General features: G+C 52.2%; 1 protein-coding gene across 4 annotated transcripts in view; it reads left to right on the top strand.

Annotated features, from left to right (window-relative positions):
* LOC123343725 (protein PML-like) overlaps positions 1-18,776 on the top strand; it is a 37,530-nt gene that overhangs the window by 10,616 nt on the left and 8,138 nt on the right. Inside the window, exons 1-6 of one of the 4 annotated variants that reach the window (XM_044979013.1) lie at positions 6,062-6,216; positions 7,489-7,635; positions 9,198-9,676; positions 10,648-11,228; positions 15,133-16,041; positions 18,060-18,097. In XM_044979013.1, the coding sequence (XP_044834948.1) occupies positions 6,088-6,216; positions 7,489-7,635; positions 9,198-9,676; positions 10,648-11,228; positions 15,133-16,041; positions 18,060-18,097 (2,283 nt within the window). In that variant the 5' untranslated portion in view covers positions 6,062-6,087. Of the gene's footprint in view, positions 1-6,061; positions 6,217-7,023; positions 7,636-9,197; positions 9,677-10,647; positions 11,229-15,132; positions 16,042-18,059; positions 18,098-18,776 lie in introns of those variants that run through there. The other 3 variants (XM_044979015.1, XM_044979016.1, XM_044979017.1) reach the window with 3 other exon arrangements.

Here is an 18,776-nt window from a genome sequence, read left to right as displayed (position 1 = left end):
CCCAGGACGAGTGGGTCTGGTGGTGATACTGGGAGACTGGAGTGTCTAAGGACATTGTTTGTGTGACTTGTGTTCCCCAGTGCGGTGAAACCAAAGTACTTTTTGTCTGGCTGTTTTGGGTTGCCTTATAGGTGGAAAACCCCCAGCCGAGGGCTGTAACTGCCCTGTTTGAGGAATTTGTCCTGAATTGGCACTCTCACTTTGGTACCGCCAGAACTGCCTCGTCACAGTGTGAATAACTGAAAAGGGAGGTAAGGTTTGGGGGTACAGAGGACGCCCCTGACCCCAAGGTGATAACCAGAGTGGCCCCATTCATTTTTTCCACTGGCTTCCTCCTTGATTATTTCCAATGACTTGGCTCCCTATGCACCTGTCACCGGTCCAGGGATGGTTGCAAATCTGGAGGGATGGGCTTTGCGGTAAAAAACGCTCACGATCTACTTCCTCCTGGCTAATGTGCCAAATTGACCTATTGGATGATTGAGGCACGCGCTTCCACTTTTTTGAGTGTGAATACGTGAAAAGGGAGGTAAGGTTTGGGGGTATGGAGTACGCCCATGATGAGACCACTTTCTTTTTTTAAATATATTTTTATAATTTTATACTTTGCATTATATATATGGACACAAATACAGAGAATAAATTTTTCAAGTAAAAAACATGTTTTATTAAATTCTGATTATACATAATGCAACCCAACGAAATATAGTTTTATGTTTTGAACAAGAAGCATTTAAACTAGGGGTTTTTCTATTGGGGTTTTTTGGGGGGGTAATGAAGTGAACTATGCACATTTCTTGCAGTTGTACTCTTTCTTCTCATCTTTCAGGTTTTCTTGATGCATTGTAGCTTAATTTTATATCGGCTTACAGGGCGAGAGCGGGGGGACGGACCACCATTTTGGGCACCACCAAAAATTATACAAACCTGCCGCCTATGGGATTAGAGTCAGTATTGACTTTACAATGGTGCCATGGCACCAGGGCCACCCTGCATCTCACTGCAGACACAGTGCTCAGAATTAAGCAATGTTCTCAAGGCTATTGTACTCAGTACTAGTTTTCAGTTGCCAGCTACATGCTTCAGCCAGGCCACTTTCTCACTAGGCTATATCCTGAATATTATGACTGGCAGGGAGTGTAGCAGATGCAAATTCGAGGTGAATATTATCTTGTCAATACTGTCCTGGGTTTATGATGCTTTATGCCATGGACTGAAGCAAAGTGGCTGGTGAATAACCAGGAATCTGGTTAATAATTATCTAAATTCAGCTTTCTTCTTTCTCTCTCTGTGAATTATCACTAATTCAAAATAGTGTGCAAGTTGACTGGATAATGGTAATAGAATAATCTCTTGTTAAAACATTGTAAACCATACTACCTGGTTTTTATATTAAACACCTACTATACATAATACAATACATCTGACAAACAAAACCTAGGAAAATTTTATTCTTTCTGCGTCTTATTTACAGTTTTACAGTAATCTCTTGCTTCAGAATGCCTCAAGGGTCACCCATACAGTTTGCAATAGGAATCGACATGTGGCTTGGCAGCTGACTCTTTACTGATTTCTGAACAGCTGGTAACTCAATATTAATCTGACATAGATACTATATGCAGAAGCACAACTCTGTATATATGGGCAGGGGGTGATTATTGACCTTTCTGCATATGTAATAATAGTTTTTGGTGTTTGTAAGACAAGGCATAATAATGAACTTTGTAAAAGTTCCTGTTTGGTGTGAGAGATGTTACTTATACCTAAATTCACTCCCCTTCCCCACACCCAGCCCTATGCATGCTGGCTAGGGAATATCACTACTGTAGTGTCAGCTTTTAAGAGAGCTTCACATGCAGAGCCGTCAGTAGGGATTTTTGGCACATAAGGCAAGGAACAGAGGCAGCATGTCCGGCTCTTCCCTATTAGAGGGAAGGATCCACCAACGAATTTCTGCAAAAGAGCCGTATGCGCCGCCCCTCTCCATTGAAGACGACCAGCGGCACTTCGGCAACGAGTACCACAGTCCCTCTCAGAGGGAAGGACTTGCTGCCGAATTGCCGCTGAAGGAGAGACTTTCTGAGCCCCTCACTTTCCGTGCCCGAGGCAAATGCCTCACTCGCCTTGCCCTCGTTACGGCAATGTTCACATGCACCACCTCTAGTATTACAGTAAGTTAAAACAAGCTATAGTACATTGGGACATTAATGCTCTATTACAGTGTTTGCAGTAGCATATTAAAAGCTATAACACTGAACAGACTAGTTAGGGCCGGCTTTAGGAAGTTTGGGGCCCACCCAATTCAAACATTTTCGGCGGGGCCCCAGCAGGGATGACTTTAAAAAAAAGGAAAAAAAGGTGGGGAAAAAAAAGCCTTTCCTTTCTTAGCAACCAGTTCCCTATGAAAAGTTCGGATTTAAGGGATGTGCCAGAATATGTATTTCTGGTACCAATAGGGTTACTATATTTCCAGATTTAAAAATTCCTCCCGGACAGCAATTTAAAAACCAAAAAGTCTGACATGTCCGGGAAAATATGGCTGTATGTTAACACTACCTACAGTTCTTTTTTAAAAAGATGGGACTGAACTAGAAATGAACTCCGCTTCACGTGTGTGGGTCCCCGCCACTCCCTGGGAGTGTGCTAGGGTGACCAGATGTCCCGATTTTATAGAGACAGTCCCAATATTGGGGTCTTTTTCTTATATAGGATCCTATTAACCTCCACCCCATCCCGATTTTTCACACTTGCTGTCTGGTCACCCTAGGGTGTGCACATGTGTGTGGGTACCAGCTGCTCTCTTCTCCCATCATTGAAGCAGGTGTGCAGGGTTACTGCCCATGGAATTGCAGGGCACCAGTGGACATGGGGCTGGCTGCAGGCAGGGCAAGGGGTGCAGCAATGGCTGGAGACAGGGGTGTGTGGGGTGGGGTGGGCTGGCTGGCTTCAAGCAGGGCCATAGGGGTGTGTGGCATAGATTGGCAGTGCTGAAGACAGAGGAGTGCAGGAATGGCTGGCTTCAGGCAGGGGGGGTGCAGCAGGGGTTGGCTGGAGACAGGGCACGGGGTGCAGGTACAGGGGGTACAGACCACCCGGTATGGTAAGTGCTCCCTCCTCCTCCTCCCTCCCCCACCAGAGTGACAGCAGCCACCTGGGGCTCCCCTGCTTCCACAGCCCTGGCCATGTACACAGCTGCCGGAGCCCTGGGGGAACGGCTGGGCTCCAGTGGCTATTTAAAGGGCTGGGGCGATAGAAGCAACGGGGGCCACGGACTTTTTAAGTAGCCCACAGATCCCAACAGCCCTACCCCATGGCTCCAGCAGTGTGGCAGTGGTGGCAATTTAAAGGGCCCCCAGGCCCTTTAAATTGTCCCCTGGAGAAGCCGGGCCACCCCGGTACAGTGCACTGACTCTTGCCAATACACCAAACCGGGGCTTGGGCGCGGGACCCTCTTAGGGGCAGGGCCCGATTCAGGGGAATTGGTTGAATTAGCCTAAAGCCGGCCCTGCCAGTATATCCAGGATATTAGTAGCACACTTTTCCCCCACCAATACCTAGTAGTTGCACTGTCATCTCCCATAGCTACTTAGGTTGCAGCTTTATTGTTAAACCTAAATTGGGAAGAAAGACGACTGATTCAGAACTTCTTTAATGGTTACTTTATCGCTAAAGGGTGTAGTGGGGTGTAGACTTGGAGAGAGGAAGGTTTCTATGATGTAGGCAAGATCAAGTATTTTATCCAAAACTAGAATACGAATGGCGCTGGTCTTCTTGGTGTCTGACCTTGAGCTATTGTCAAAAGTTTGAGGGTGACTCTTCTCCTTCCTCATATGTTGGTTGAGGATTCCATTGATAAAGGGATTGGGCCTCAAATACCTGGTTGTAGGACTCTGCCACGGTGTAGTTTTCATCTTGGGTTGCCTGGTCCTAATTATAGTAAAGCATGGACTTTAGTCTTTGTAATTATCTGTTATAACAATGTGGAACTAGCTGTTTTACGGGATGTCTCGATTTCATTCCTGTAGTAACATAACTGGTGATAGGAAAGCAGGGAGAGAGAGAGGTGTGTGCTCTGCAAGGCTGCTGGCCACGGGGCCATGGGTGTGGGTTGGCTGGGTGGGATCTCGGGAGTCACGTCTCAGGGATCTGCCCCACTCCCCAGCACTGCTCCAGCTCTGAGCTGTCCCCACTGCCTGGGACCTGTTTGGCCCCACCTGCCTCCCTGGGGGAAGAGCCACCTGGGACTGGTGCAGAGGCTGGGCCAGTCTCAGCCACTCACAGGGAACAGTCGGGGAGGGGGGAGGCTCAGCTGGGTCCTGAGAGAGCCTGGCCCGGGTAGGCTCTGCTCCTGCTCCAGCCTGGCTGCTTCCACCACTCCCAAGAGGCCAGAGTTATCCTGCCCCAGGACCAGTTCTGGCTGCGCTGCCATCTCAGCCTCGCAGCCACAGTCACCTCCCATCAGGGCCGGCTACTGTGGCTGGGGGTTAGGGTGTGGGAGAGTAGGTCTCTAGTGGGTCTGGGTAGGTGCTGGGCACTGGGGGGTGGGGAGATCTCTGTGTGTTGGGGGGCTGTCAGTGGGGGAGATCTCTGTGTGTGTGGGTGCTGGGAAGTGTGGGGGGTCTGTGCGGGTCACTGCAGTTGTGGTGGTGGGGGGCACTGGACAGTGAGGGGATCTGTAGGGGGGCTCTGGGTGGGAAGGTGTGGGGCACTGTGCAGTTGTGGGAGGGCTGTGGGGGGTCTTCAGCTGGGGGGCACTGGTCAGTGAGAGGATCTGTGGGGGGTTTCTGAGTGGGTGGGGGAGTGATCTGGGAGTGCACTGGGCAGGGGGGTTTGTGGGGGTCTCTGGATGGTGCAGCACTGGGCGAAGGGAGTCAGAGGGGTGCAGGGCAGGGGGTTTGTGGGGGTCTCTGGGTGGTGTGGCACTGCGTGTAGGGAGCCGGAGGGGTGCTGGGCAGGGGGTAGCATGGTGCAGCATGGGCCCACCCCCAAGGGGAAGAAGCACAATGGCAGTGCAGGGCTGGGCTGGACAGTGTGGGTCTGGCAGCTCCTGGTTTGTAAACAGTGCCCTTGTACTGGGCTGGGTGGAGTGGGGCTGTCCCTGCCGTGCCATGACCCATCTCCCATTGCCCCCGGCCAGCCCCTCGCTCTGAGGACTCTGCCCCCATGCCTCATGTCCCCATTTCCCCCATGGGGACCCACAAATATGTTTAGCACCGAGCCCACAACAGGTTAATCCGGCCCTGTTTGGGGTGCAGGCTCTGGGATGGAGTTGGGGGTGCAGGAGGGTTGCAGGCTGTGGGGAGTTTGAGTGACGGGTGCAGGCTCTGACCTGGGGCAGGGGATTCGGGTACAGGAGGGGGTACAGACATGTGGGCTCTGGGAGGGAGTTACCAAATCAGCACGTTGTATAAGAGAAAGGAGCTGCAGTGATTTCATATAGACATAGAAAATGATTTAAGACACTTTTACATAGTCAAAATGTGAGAGGCAGAGTTTGAGGGAGGGAGGGGGCATCTGTACAATATTTCCCCGCATTCAGTCTCCTGGATGGAGCAGTAACAGCCCCGCAGCGCTTGTATAGGATAGCGAGGAGCTGCGGTGTCTGAGCTTTGCCAGTCTAGGAATTGGGCTGCCTGTGCCTTTAAGACCCAGCCCCAGGAACCCGCCCCCTGCTCCGGGGCTGACACACTGCAGAACTGAAAACAGCCTGTGCACCCCCCCACAACCCTGACCCCCCCAGATCTGCGAGCGCAGCAGGTGGCTCATCCCGAGGGGCCACTGTCCCCCCCCCTCCCTAAACAGGGGTTTTGTCCCCGCACAGGGTCTGGCAGCATCTCCCCCCCCCCCCCCGGCTTAACCCCGGCTACCCCCCCCCGAATTTTCCCCTTCAGCCTCTCTCCTGCCGCTGCCTACAGCAGCTTGAACCCCTCTGGCCAGTAAATTTCTGTCCCCCGCTCAGACCCTGGCAGCCCCCCCGCTGCGATTTGCCCCCTTGAGCATTTTAAACGCCCCCAAAGAGCAGGCAGCAAATCGTGAGTAGAAGTGAGGGCAGAGAGAGGGCAGTGGCGACAGCGGAGGTTACTGGGCATGCTCAGTTCGGGCGCGCATGCTCAGTGCAGCCAAAGTAGCGAATCGGGAGCGGTTCATGTTTCTGTCGGTACACCGGCTCCCGCCACGGGATCCCTGTCTGGCTGGGCTGGAGTAGAGAAGTGCTGCGTGCGTGGCCCGGGCCTTGTCCACAGGCTCAGGGGGGCTTCCACCCTGTTCCCAGCCGGACCTGGCGAGGCTGCGGCAGCTCAGGCCGGGCGGCTGCGGGAGGCGCTGCAGCGCGGGCCCTTCCCAGGGGGAGGGAACTCGGGCTCCCGGGAGCCGCTGCCGCGCGCCGACAAACTTTCCCCTGCGCTCCTTGGGAGGGGAAGGGGAGGCAGCCCCAGCTTCACAAACCGCTGTGGGGGGCGCTCCTTGCACAGCCCGGGCGGAGCAGGGCCGGCTCCAGACCCCAGCGCGCCAAGCGAGCGCTTGGGGCGGTGTCCCGCGGGAGGGCAGCAGGCGGCTCTGGCGGACCTCCCGCAGGCATGCCTGCGGAAGGTCCGCTGGTTCCGCGGCTCTGGTAGAGGATCCGCAGGCGTGCCTGCGAGGGGGGGGTCCACCGGAGCCGCGCCTCCGCAGGCACGTCTGCGAGAGGTCCACCGGCGCCGCGGGACCGGCGACTGCCAGAACACCCCCTGCGGCGTGCCGCCCTGCTTGGCGCAGTGGAAATCCTAGAGCCGCCCCTGGGGCGGAGGAGGGAGACTGAGGCGCTGCCAGAGCTGTGGGGGATGCTTGGAGGAGGGAGAAGCGGCCACGGGTCCCCACCACCTCACCCGCAGCTGGCTGCAGAGACACCACCACTCTGTAACAGCACTGGGGGGAGAGGGGGTTGCAATCCGCAGGCTGCAGCAAGCTGACACCCCAAGAGGAGAGAGAGAGGGGCAGTGGGTAGGGTACTTTCCGGACGTTTTTATATATATAAAAAATCCTCCCGGACGGCAATTAACAACTTAAAAAGCCTGACGTGTCCAGGAAAATACGGACATGTGGTAACCCTAGGAATCGGTCCACATTAGCAGCTGTCCCGCCCACTCGCAGCCACGCATGGAGTGAGTGCTGCAGGCAGCTTGCCCAGCGGCACCTCCCCGTCTGCCAATGGGGGCCTGGAGCAAAAATGGGGCAGTGAATTAGGCCTCTTAATTGTAAGTTAAAGTCTTTTCTGAGAGGCTCAACCCCCCAAATGCTGATCTATGCACCCTGGAGCTTTGGAAAGCTCAGGCCTGGATCCAGACCCAACATGCATGGCCTCAGGCTGCTTATCTCCCTGAGAAGCTCTTTCTCTGGGAGGGCCGGGTGTTCTCAGAATGATCACCAGAGGGCAGGGCAGGAGGCGGCTGCACAGGGAAAGGGACTCACTACAGGCCAGAAACAGGAAGAGGGGTTATTTTCCCTTCTCAGAAATCGAAACTTACCAGCCAGAACGTGTTGAAGCAATTACTCAGCAGAGGAGTGCCCAGATCCCGCAGGTACAGTTCTGATAGAGGCAGGGCCTCGTGGACTGTTGCTCTCTTGTCCCAGGTGAGCCCAGGCAGTCTGCAGACACAGGTGAGCTTATTGCGATGGTCGGATCTTCTCCCTGAGGGACTGGCTGGGTGTTTAGTGACTGAGACATTCTGCTACATGTAAAAGGAAAACGAGGAGCAGCAAGATGTGTAGGAGGCCGGGAGATGCCTGAGGACCCCGCCTCCCCATTGCAGGTGGTACTGTGTCCGGGACACATGGGAGCTTAGCATGACAATAGTGACCATGTGGCAGGGGAAGTGGCTGGGCAAAGGGGGAATAGGGCATCAAAGGGGGCAGGGGAAGTGAGAGACAACCTGGAAGTTGGGAGGTCTCACAGCTCTGTGGAGTCTCCTGCTTGCAGCTGGGGATGCCTGCCAGTTACCCAGCTCCGCCCAGGACTTTTGTGGGCTGCTTCTTCAGCAAGCCCTTGGCCATGGCTACACTTGCAAATTTGCAGCGCTGCAGCAGGGTGTGAAAACACACCCTCTCCAGCGCTGCAAATTGCGGCGCTGCAAAACGCCAGTGTGGTCAAAGCCCCAGTGCTGGGAGCGCGGCTCCCAGCGCTGTACGTTATTCCCCACAGGGAGGTGGAGTACGGACAGCGCTGGGAGAGCTCTCTCCCAGCGCTGGCGCTTTGACTACACTTAGCGCTTCAAAGCGCTGCTGCGGCAGCAGCGCTTTGAAGTGCAAGTGTAGCCATAGCCCTTGAGAGGAAGGGTGGCCCAGTGGTTTGAGTGCTAGCCTGTGTATCAGGAGACTTGGGTTCTATTCCTGGTGCCCCACAGGTTTCCCATGGGACCTTGGCAAGTTGCTTGACAAAGCCCTGGCTGGGATGATTTAGTTGGGGAGTGGTCCTGCTTTGAGCAGGAGGTTGGACTAGATGACCTCCTGAGGTCCCTTCCAATCCTGATATTCTATGACTCAGGCCCAGATCCTCAAAGGTAGGGAGGTGCCTAACTCCCATCGACTCTAGGGGGGTTTCAGAGCCTATTTGAGCATCTGTGCCACAGTTTCCCATCTGTAAAATGGGCATAACTGATCCCCACCTCACCATTGTGAGTGCCTCAATGTTTGTGAGGAATTGTGATAACAGGGGTGCAATAAGTACCTTAGAGAGATGGAACAAGGCTGGGCAGATGCATCTACAGTGGGGGAAGGAGCGTCAGCCCAGAATCACTGAGCAGCACTCCCTCTTAGCCCTGCCAGAAGAGAGACAGCCTGGTGGAGAGGGGGTAATGTACACCCTGGGGGGTGAAAAGTGAGGTGAGAGAGAGAAGCGGGGGGAGAAGAGACAGATGTAGGGGAGGGAGGGGTTTCTTAGGATGGTACCCAGCTGAGAAAGTAAAATATACTTTTCCTCTGTCTCCTTCATGCCATGCCCCTTATGCTGAGGCTGGTATAGGAGGTGACATAGGGTCACCTCACACCCCCAAGAGCATGTGACTTGCTCTGTGCTACCAGAGCAGCAGTGGGAAAGCACCCTTAATGGGGTCCTGGCCCATCAAGTTGCCTGCATATGGCATGTGTCGCCTCCCTCACTGGGCTGCAGAACAGAGTTGTACAGCACTGGTAACCCCAGGCCTCAATCTCTCTCCTTCCCAAAGGTGATGGAGGAAGAATTCCAGTTCCTGATCTGCCAGGGATGCCAGAAAGAACCCAGAAATCCTAAGCTCCTGTCTTGCCTTCACACTTTGTGCGCCGACTGCCTGGAAGAGAACAAGCCTGTTGGCCAGTGCCCCATCTGCCATGCTCCCATCCCACAAGCCAGTGGGATCCCAGACCAGGACAACCTGCTCTTTGCCAATCTGCAGGCCAAGCTGAGCACCTACCAGAAGATCATCCAAGGCAATGACCTGGTCTGTGACAACTGTGGGCAAGAGGGAGAGTTCTGGTGCTCTGACTGCGAGGAGTTCCTTTGTGTCAAGTGCTTTGAGACCCACCAGAGGTATCTAAAGCGAGAGAGCCATGAGGCCAAGGCAGTGAGGGATCTCAAGGTGGGATCTGCCAAGGAGTTTCTTGGTGGTTCCAGGAAGCTCAGTAACTTGTCCTGTCCCAATCCAACCCACGCAAACCAGATGCTGAGGTAATGTTCACAACCTGATCTGTTTTCCATGCAGTTGCACCCAAAGTCTCTTTCCAGGCCCAGCTTTCTTTTTCACATATAGGCAAAACAGTTCCTCAGCCCATCCTGGACTCCAGCTCCCAGCCCTGTGCCTTGGTCAGTCCTTCCTGCTTCAGGGCCTGTTGCAGGATTCTTCTGTCCACTCTTAGCTGAGCATCACCTCCCACCGCTCTTGTCCCAGAGGCTCCCATTCCCCAGCAGGTTCCCACTGCCTCCTCTCCAGGGGACTCGCTCTGCTCCTGCTCCCCCTTCCCTCTTGACAGCCTGGCTCTTCACAACCTCAGGTGCTACCCTGCCCTCTTAACTGGCCAAGCTGAGAGCACCTGTTCTAGCACAGGGCACTGGATCTGCATCATTTAAAGGGGCCCACCACCCTGTGGCAGACACTGTTGGGTGACAAATCATATTGGGCCAGCTGGTATCAATGGGCCTCGCCTCTTTAACTGCAGTGATTTACCCCAGATGGGATCTGGCCCATTTTCTTTAGCAAGCAGACGCAGATTGGCAAAGAGGAAGTTGGAGGGAGGAATGAGAATGTCAATGCAGAGCTGTTCAGTCAGTCGTAGGAGGGAGAGGTGGCTGGGAATCAGGCAGTCTCTGTCCTAGTCAAGGATGTTGCTGGGGAAGTGGGTTGCGGGAAGAGAAGGGGTGTTCTACCTGGGGAATGATCTGAACTCCTCAACAGGCAGCAGTATAAGGAGGGAAGAAATGAAGGCCTTTATTTGAACAGTCAATTGAAACCCAGCACAGCCAGACATCCCAAGTCACTCACTGCTGGGTGTAATGGCTCTACTGTTTGTTATCCTTGGCCACTTTCCCATACTTCCCTTAGACAAAGGAGAACTGGCTCTGGGAAGGGTGTGATAAGGCCACCAGCAGAATAGGGTAAGAGTCGTTTAAATGACTGCTCTAAATTGTATTTTCATCAACAGCATCTACTGCAGAGAGTGCCAAAAACCGATCTGCTGCATCTGTGCCCTGCTGGACAGCCGGCACACAGGCAGGCATTGTGATATCAAGGTGGAAATCCAGCAGAGGCAGCAGGAGCTGGGGAGCGTGAGCGAAGAGCTGAAGAAGAAGGAGGAACTCTTCCAAGATGCCTATTGTAACCTGAAGAGAAAAGCTGACCATCTGGACCAGGTGAGGAATGAAACCCAGGAGCTGATCCGAAAGAGAGTTGAGCAGATGGTGCAGCTGATCCGAGAGAAGGAGCAGGAATTGCTGGAGATGGTGGAGAGGCAGCACCACCTGGGGAACGAGGAGCTGGAGGGGAAGCTGCAGCAGACAGAAGCCGTGCTCAAGAGGATGGGCGCCAGCAAGCAGCTGGTGGAGAAGATGCATCTCTACGCATCGGACCAGGAGGTGATGGACCTTCACTCCTTCATCAAGGGATCACTGGAGGAGCTCAGGAAGCTGCAGCCTCTGGCTGTGGGAGCCAGTATCCAGGCTGGAGGCTTCACCAAGTGTAAAGCCAGACTCCAGGCTCTGTTTGAAAGAGTGACTGGGGAGGGAGGTAAGACACTTTCACAGATCTGACACATGTCTGTGAGGTGGTGGTTGTGGACATGGTATCATGGTTGTCTCTGGCTGCTGCCAGCATGGGATGGAGTGGGGCTGGTGACCCTGTCATGTGTGACTGCATGATGGAGCTTTTGATTGCTTTTTTAATGTAGTAAGTTGGGTCAGTTTGAAGAGTGAGGATGGAGCATATTGCCTCGGGGGTGGGGGTGGGGGGTTGTGTGTGTGTGAGAATAGAAGATGAGCATCAATTCTACAGCCTGTATGGGAAATGCCCTGGCCTGTGTTAGGCAGGTGACCAGACTAGATGATCATCATGGTCCCTTCTGGCCTATGAACTAGTGATCACTAGGGCTGGCAATTAATCGCAGTTAACTCATGCGATTAATTCAAAAAAATTAATCGTGATTTGAAAAAATTAATCATGATTAATTGTACTGTTAAACAATAGAATACCAATTGAAATTTATTAAATATTTTTGGATGTTTTTCTACATTTTCAAATATGTTTTCTGTTACAACACAGAATACAGTATACAGTGCCCACTTCATATTATTTTTATTACAAATATTTTCACTGTACGAATGATAAAAGAAATAGTATTTAACTCCCCTTGTGCAAGTACAGTAATGCAATATCTTTATTGAGAAAGTGTAACTTACAAATGTAGATTTTTCATTTGTTACATAACTGCATTCAAAAGCAAAACAATGTAAAACTTTAGAGTCTACAAGTCCACTCAGTCCTACTTCTTGTTCAGTGAATCACTAAGACAAACAAGTTTGTATACATTTATGAGAGATACCGCTGCATGCTTTCTGATTTACAGTGTCACCTGAAAGTGAAAACAGGCATTTGCATGGCACTTTTGTAGCTGGCATTGCAAGGTATTTACATTCCAAATATGCTAAACATTCATATGCCCCTTCATGCTACGGTCACCATTCCATGCTGATGATGCTTGTTAAAAAAATAATGTGTTAATTACATTTGTGACTGAACTCATTGGGGGAGAATTGTATGTCTCCTGTTCTGTTTTACCCCCCTTCTGCCATATATTTCATGTTATAGCAATCTCGGATGATGACCCAGCACATGTTCGTTTTAAGAACACTTTCACAGCAGATTTGACAAAACGCAAAGAAGGTACCAATGTGAGATTTCTAAAAATAGCTACAGCACTCAACCCACGATTTAAGATTCTGAAGTGCCATTCAAAATTTGAGAGGGATGAGGTGTGGCGCATGCTTTCAGAAGTCTTAAAAGAGCAACACTCAGATGTGGAAACTACAGAACCTGAAACACCAAAAAAGAAAAATCAACCTTCTGCTGGTGGCATCTGACTCAGATGATGAAAATGAACATGCATTGGTCCACTCTGCTTTGGATCGTTATTGAGCAGAACCCATTACCAGCATGGACGCATGTCCTCTGGAAGCATGGGGTTGAAGCATGAAGGGACATATGAATCTTTAGCGCATCTGGCAGGTAAATATCTTGCGACACCAGCTACAACAGTGCCATGCAAATGCCTGTTCTCACTTTCAGGTGACGTTGTAAACAACAAGCGGACAGCATTATCTCCTGCAAATTGTAACAGAACTTGTTTGTCTGAGTGATTGACTGAAGTAGGACTGAGTGGACTTGTAGGCTATAAAGCTTTGGTTTTGAATGCAGTTATTTTTGTGTACATAATTCTACATTTGTAAGTTCAACTTTCATGATAAAGAGATTGCACTACAGTACTTGTAATGGAGGAATTGAAAAATACTATTTTGTTTTTTTTTTACAGTGCAAATATTTGTAATAAAAATAAAGAGCACTATATACTTTGTATTGTGTTGTAATTGAAATCGATATATTTGAAAATGTAGAAAACATCCAAAAATATTTAAATGGTATTCTATTATTTATCAGTGTGATTAATGGCGATTAAATTTTTTAATCGCTTGACAGTCCTAGTGATCACCCAGTTTCCCCACACCATCAACGTTATCTGCTTACCATGGTCATTCACTAGAGTAGGCTGAATGGTAAAAGAAAGGATTTGCCAATATTTCCTCTAACCCAAACATCAAGCTGCATTCACTGGCTGGTGAGGGCGCATTATCTGAAAAATAGCTGGGTGTTTGACAGCCCTGAACTTTCACTCTAATGAACTGTTGTCTGAAAAACAGTGCTGGAAAGAGGGAAATTCCTTACTTGTTATACTCAGTTATCCAATCAGGGAGTGAAAAGGGTTAGGTGACAAATCATACAGCAAGAATCATGAACAGTGACTAGTCAAAGTGAAACATTGGTGAACAATCCTTGATCTGAAATGTGTTTGTCCAGACTCGTCAGTGAGTACTGATGAATAGCAAAGACACAGCTGGTTCTGGAATGACTTGCTAAGCAAAAATAAGGGTTAAGGCCAGAGTTTCCAGGCGTGAGAGCTCTCCTTTGGCTGCACTGAATGTGATGCTAGTTTTCTAGATGTCAGTTCGGCTATATAAAGGCTTCAGAAAATACACACTGAACACTGCCCATTAGGGATGGGTCTTGGCCCCTCTCCAGGGGAATGTGTGCAACCCACTGGTAGGTGGGTGTGACAAAGCCTCTATCTATGTCCAGTGCACAGGAGATGTCTGTTACAGCTCCAGTTCGTGAACTCATGCGTTTAGCTCTGGCCAGGGCTGCCCAGAGGATTCAGGGGGCCTGGGATCTTCGGCGGCGGGGGGCCCCCGCTTCGGCGGCAGGGGGTCCTTCTGCTCCGGGACCCGCCGCCGAAGTGCCCCAAAGACTCACAGCGGGGGGCTCCCGCCACCGAATTGTTGCCAAAGACCCGGAGCGGAAGAAGCTCCGGGGGCCCGGGCCCCGCGAGAGTTTTCCGGGGCCCCCGGAGCGAGTGAAGGACCCCGCTCTAGGGGCCCTGAAAAACTCTCATGGGGCTCCCTGCAGGGCCTGGGGCAAATAGCCCCACTCCCCCCCTCTTTCCCCCCCCCCCCCCGGTCTGGGTGGCCCTGGCAGTTCCTGGTTCAATCCCAATGTGTTGGTCAAGATAACAGCAGTCACAAGTGCTCAAAAAGGGGCAGTCTGGCCAGGAAGTAGTAGCCACCGGGGGTATGGGCAACAGCAGAGATGCTACTGGACATAGCCACTTCACCATATGATGAAAGAAGAGTGTACGGGGGGAGAGACCTACCCGCTTGGTTGGGCAGGAAGGGAGGCACATAGCGATGAAACATATGTAGGCAGACAGCACACTGGGGGACCCTGGTGCAAAGGAACAACTGGGCTTGATTACATGCACTGTCATGTCTCACGCTTCGCATGGGAGCTGTGCACTGCTGCCTCGACCTCCATGAGCAGTGGCACTGATGATTAGACGCTAGCCTCGGAGTCTGAATGAAGCAGCGTAGCCGTGCAGCAGATGGCACTAGTTCTGAGGCAGACATGCAGCATCACTGAAATAAATGTGGCGTGTGTGGTGGTCTGTTGTGGGCTAGCTGGTCGGGGGCACAGGGGCTCAATGTCTCCACCCAGGATGCGGCTTTGCTGGAGGGCATGCTTTGAGACACCATAATGGGCATTGGGAGATTGGGCACCGTTGGCATAGCCTGCAACTCTGTTCATCCTTCCTCCTGGGGTCCGGGGCACAGAGCTGGGGGCAGGCATTTCAAGTAGGTCCTCAGAAGACCCCTGCTGTAGCCAACTGGAAAGAGACTGCCCCAGATGGTTGGGGTTTCCAGTAAGGAATCTCCATCCCATCTATTCTACTCCCCTGTCCACAGTGCTACCACCTGTGCGAGCAGGCGCCTGTGAACCCTACGATCTGCTTTGTTGAATTGGTCACTGGTCCCATGGAGCAGGCAGCCCTTCAGTTCCTGATTCTCCCTCCTATGTCCCCCTCCCACAGGTACCTCTGCTCCCCAATGCGCCCCCCCGTCGGAGGACAAGAGCACTGTGACACTCAGCCTTGAGCCTCTGCATCCTCCAGAGGCTTCCCACCAGCGGAGACACCTCCCTGCCAATGACAGTGAAGGGCTGTTCTCCCATGAGGACCCCACGTGTCCCCCCAGCTCCCAGACTGAGCCATGCCCACCCAAGGATGGAGGAGGAGATGTCTGTCCAGCTAACTGGGGTGATGGCTCTCCAGTGCTACCAATCATTCCACCATCCCAGGCACGAAGGAATGGGGAGAAGGAGAACGCCTTCAGGCAGCTCACAAGTGCTGAGGTGGAAATCCCGAGTGTCCCTGGGGGGATACGGGGCCCTCTGGCCTCCGAGCATGGGGATTTAGCGGCCCGGCCCAGGGCCAGTGTGAGCCAGGCAGACAGCCTCCTGGTGTTAGGAAGCAGCATCCTGAAAGGACAGCAAAGCACAAACAGGCACCTGCTGTCTATGTTGCGTGGGGTCACGTCCATCTCCCGCTCCCTCCACACCCTCACCTCAACCTTGAACCCCTTTCTGCAGGAGACCACTAGCTGGTGGCAAGCCATGCAGCTGCCTCCTCCAGTCCCTCCGGGCCCAGGGAGCCCACCCCTCCCTGAGACCATGGGCTTGTCAGTGCCATCATTGCCCTCGGACCTGCTGGACCTGTTCCTTCCTGACACCCCGGAGGGCAGTGTTTCCCTGCTCCCAGCAGCACCCATTGCTCATCGCTCCAGCAGCCACTCCATCTCCCCTCCTCCCCAGGCATCTACCTCCTCCACCAAACCACCTGTCCAACCCCAGCCTTTTCACTCCCGCAAACAGGCAGGAGAGAGGGCCAGGACAGGAGAGGGGGCCGGGACAGGAACCGGTGCATCGATGGATCATCGCAGAGGCAAGCGACGCGAGTGCAGAAGCCAGGGCCTGACTACAGCTGCTTCCAAAAAGAAGAAGCATTAATGTTCCCCTTGCTGGTCCTCTTGATTTCCTGGTGCTTTGATAATTGCCAGAGTTGGACGCTGCATGTTTCCTTTCCCCTTATGTCCCTGAAAAGCGAGTGTCACTAAGGAGAAAGGATGGCCTTGTGTATAAGGAAGACTAAGGTGACCTGGGCTCAGTTCTCTGGGTGAGCCCGGGCATTGCACCCCATCTCTCTGTGCCTCAGTTCCTCAGTACAGAGGGGATAACAGCATTGCCTGTGTCAGTCTTTTGGGGCAGAGATGGTCATTCACCATGTGTTTGTACAGCACCTAGCATTAAGGGGCCTCTGCATAACACTAGTACTACAATGACATCATCTCAGTGTTCTGCTGGAATCAGCTTCCATGCCAGTATCCGAGTTGCAATGGAGTGTGAGGAAAACCTCTCCTTAGATTACTGCAGGAATCAGAATAGTCATCTCATCAAAAAACTGTGAGGGAAATAACTGTTCCTGACCCTAGAAGAGAGGTGGCAGCCAAGGCCTAGCACATGCAACCACCAGCCCCTCGGGCAGGAGTGACAGATGGGCACAGCAGGTCAACCCCCAAACCCATTGGGCTGCCTCATCCTGGTGGATTGTCAAGTCAGGCTGCAAGCTGTTCAGACCAGCACTGTTTCTCATTATGTGTCTGCATAGCACGCAGCAACTATCCCTGACAGGTTCCCGAGGCTCTGTCTGTCTGTCACCCTTGTATAGCCTGGCAGGCCAGTGAAGTCCTGCTGGATTGAATTGTAGGTGTGTCTCTGCATCCATTGATAGGTTTTAAAGCCAGGGGGACCATTATGGTCATCTAGTCCAACCTGCCTGTATAACACAGGTCAGAGAACCCACCTGGGGTCCTGCAGCAAGCCCAAAGCTTATGGTTGAGCTGGAGTGTATGTTTTAGACAGACATCTATCCAGTCTCAGTGTAAAGACTTCATGGCATGAGAATCCACTGTCTCCTTTGGTAAGTTCTTCCAATGGTCAGTTACCCTCCCTGTTAAAATCTGCCCCTTATCTCTAGGCTGGGTTAGTGCACCATTAGCTTCTGGCCATTGGACTTTTGGATTCCCCTTCACCCTGCACCTCCTCCTCTCCGCCTTTGTATGCCTCAGCAGCCTCTTGTGGCCTTGAGAGAAGGGCCATATGGCTCCTTCCCCTCGGGGCCTCACTGCCTGATGAGGAAGTTCCCCCTTCCCTTACACCTAGCCCCATCTATTCCTCTCTCATGAGTTCCCTAGTACATGCCTGCTGTCTCCCTCCGTGTGTGAGTGCGTGAGGATGTGTGTTCTCTCTGCCTGCCCCTCCCAGGTCCCGTGTGCAACCCCGATCCTGCAATGTGTTAGCTGGGTCTTGTGAGCAGTGAGTAGGCTGCTCTGCCGGTGTGCAATGGCTGCTTAGTTCAGGGAGCAGCTGTGTGAGCCAAGTGGTGCCAGCTGACTCAGTCAGAGCAGCAGCACATTTTCAGGCATGTAGGAAAGTTGCTAGGGCTTTTGAATAATGGCAGCTGATATGCCATGGCCATTCATCCCATGCAGCTCCAGTGTACTGCGAATTTGAGTCCTGTCCTTGGCAGCTTTCTGAGAATGGGTTGTGCATATTAGTTGCTCTCTGGCTGCATTCTGCAGGGGCTCCTATCAGCAATTTTGGAAGGCAGTTTTGCCTAGTAAATAGAGCACTGGACTAGGATTCAAGAGACCTGGGCTCTGTTACTGGCCCTTCCCCGAGCCTGCTGGGTGATCTTGAACAAATCACGTCACCACTCTGTGCCTCAGTTTCCCCATCTTTAAAACAGGGAGAATGACACTTCTTTTGCAAAGCTCTTTGAGATGTACTACTGAAAAATGTTATATTAGAGCTAGGTTTTGTTATTAGCCAGAACTGCTGTTCCCATGCATGCCAATGGTGGTTTGACCTGTTACTTAACTCATTCTTTTTTGTTCTTTCTAGAAGCTGCCCCAGCTAGATTCACAGATAATTTCAGCAAGGTAAGACAGTTTTGTGCTTGTTCTGACAGAGGTAGGGATCAGCACATGCAGCATTCCCTGCACCTGTGGCAGGAATCCAAGCTCAGTTCCCAGGCTCATTGGCTGGAATGGAGGGCTGGTTGATATACATGCTTCTCTTGCACCGTCTTATTTTTTAAAACAGCAATTTTAATCTAAGGTCCTATTGTTCCCTCAATTCCATCCCTTTGGTCTGCCTCAAGGTTCGATCGCACATACATACTGGTGGACATGTGAGCCAATACAAATATTAATCTCTAGCTCTTATTCTCAGGGGGTTGGTTGGGTGAACTGGGCTGACAGCACCATCCAATGATGCTCTAGGATATAGCACCCAATAGTTGGGGTTCTAGGTGCTGCTTCGTCTCATGGGGTTATTGCCCCATGGTGAGATCCCAAGAGGCCGCTTCGCCTTGTGGAGATATTGCCTTGGTGGGAATCCAAGGGGCTGCTTCGCCTCGTGGCATTATCGCCCTGTGGTGAGAGTCCAAGGGGATGCTTTGCCTCATGGCATTATCGCCCTGTGGTAAGAGTCCAAGGGGATGCTTCGCCTTGTGTCGTTATCGCTTTGTGGTGATAGTAGAAGGGGCTGCTTTGCCTTGCACAGTTGTCACTCCGTGGCTGGGAATCCAAGGGGCCAGTTCGCCTTGTGGTGGTATCA

This window comes from Mauremys mutica, chromosome 11 (genome assembly GCF_020497125.1).
Source record: "Mauremys mutica isolate MM-2020 ecotype Southern chromosome 11, ASM2049712v1, whole genome shotgun sequence".
Classification (NCBI taxonomy): domain Eukaryota; kingdom Metazoa; phylum Chordata; order Testudines; family Geoemydidae; genus Mauremys; species Mauremys mutica.
This window is presented reverse-complemented; position numbering and strand designations above follow the sequence as displayed.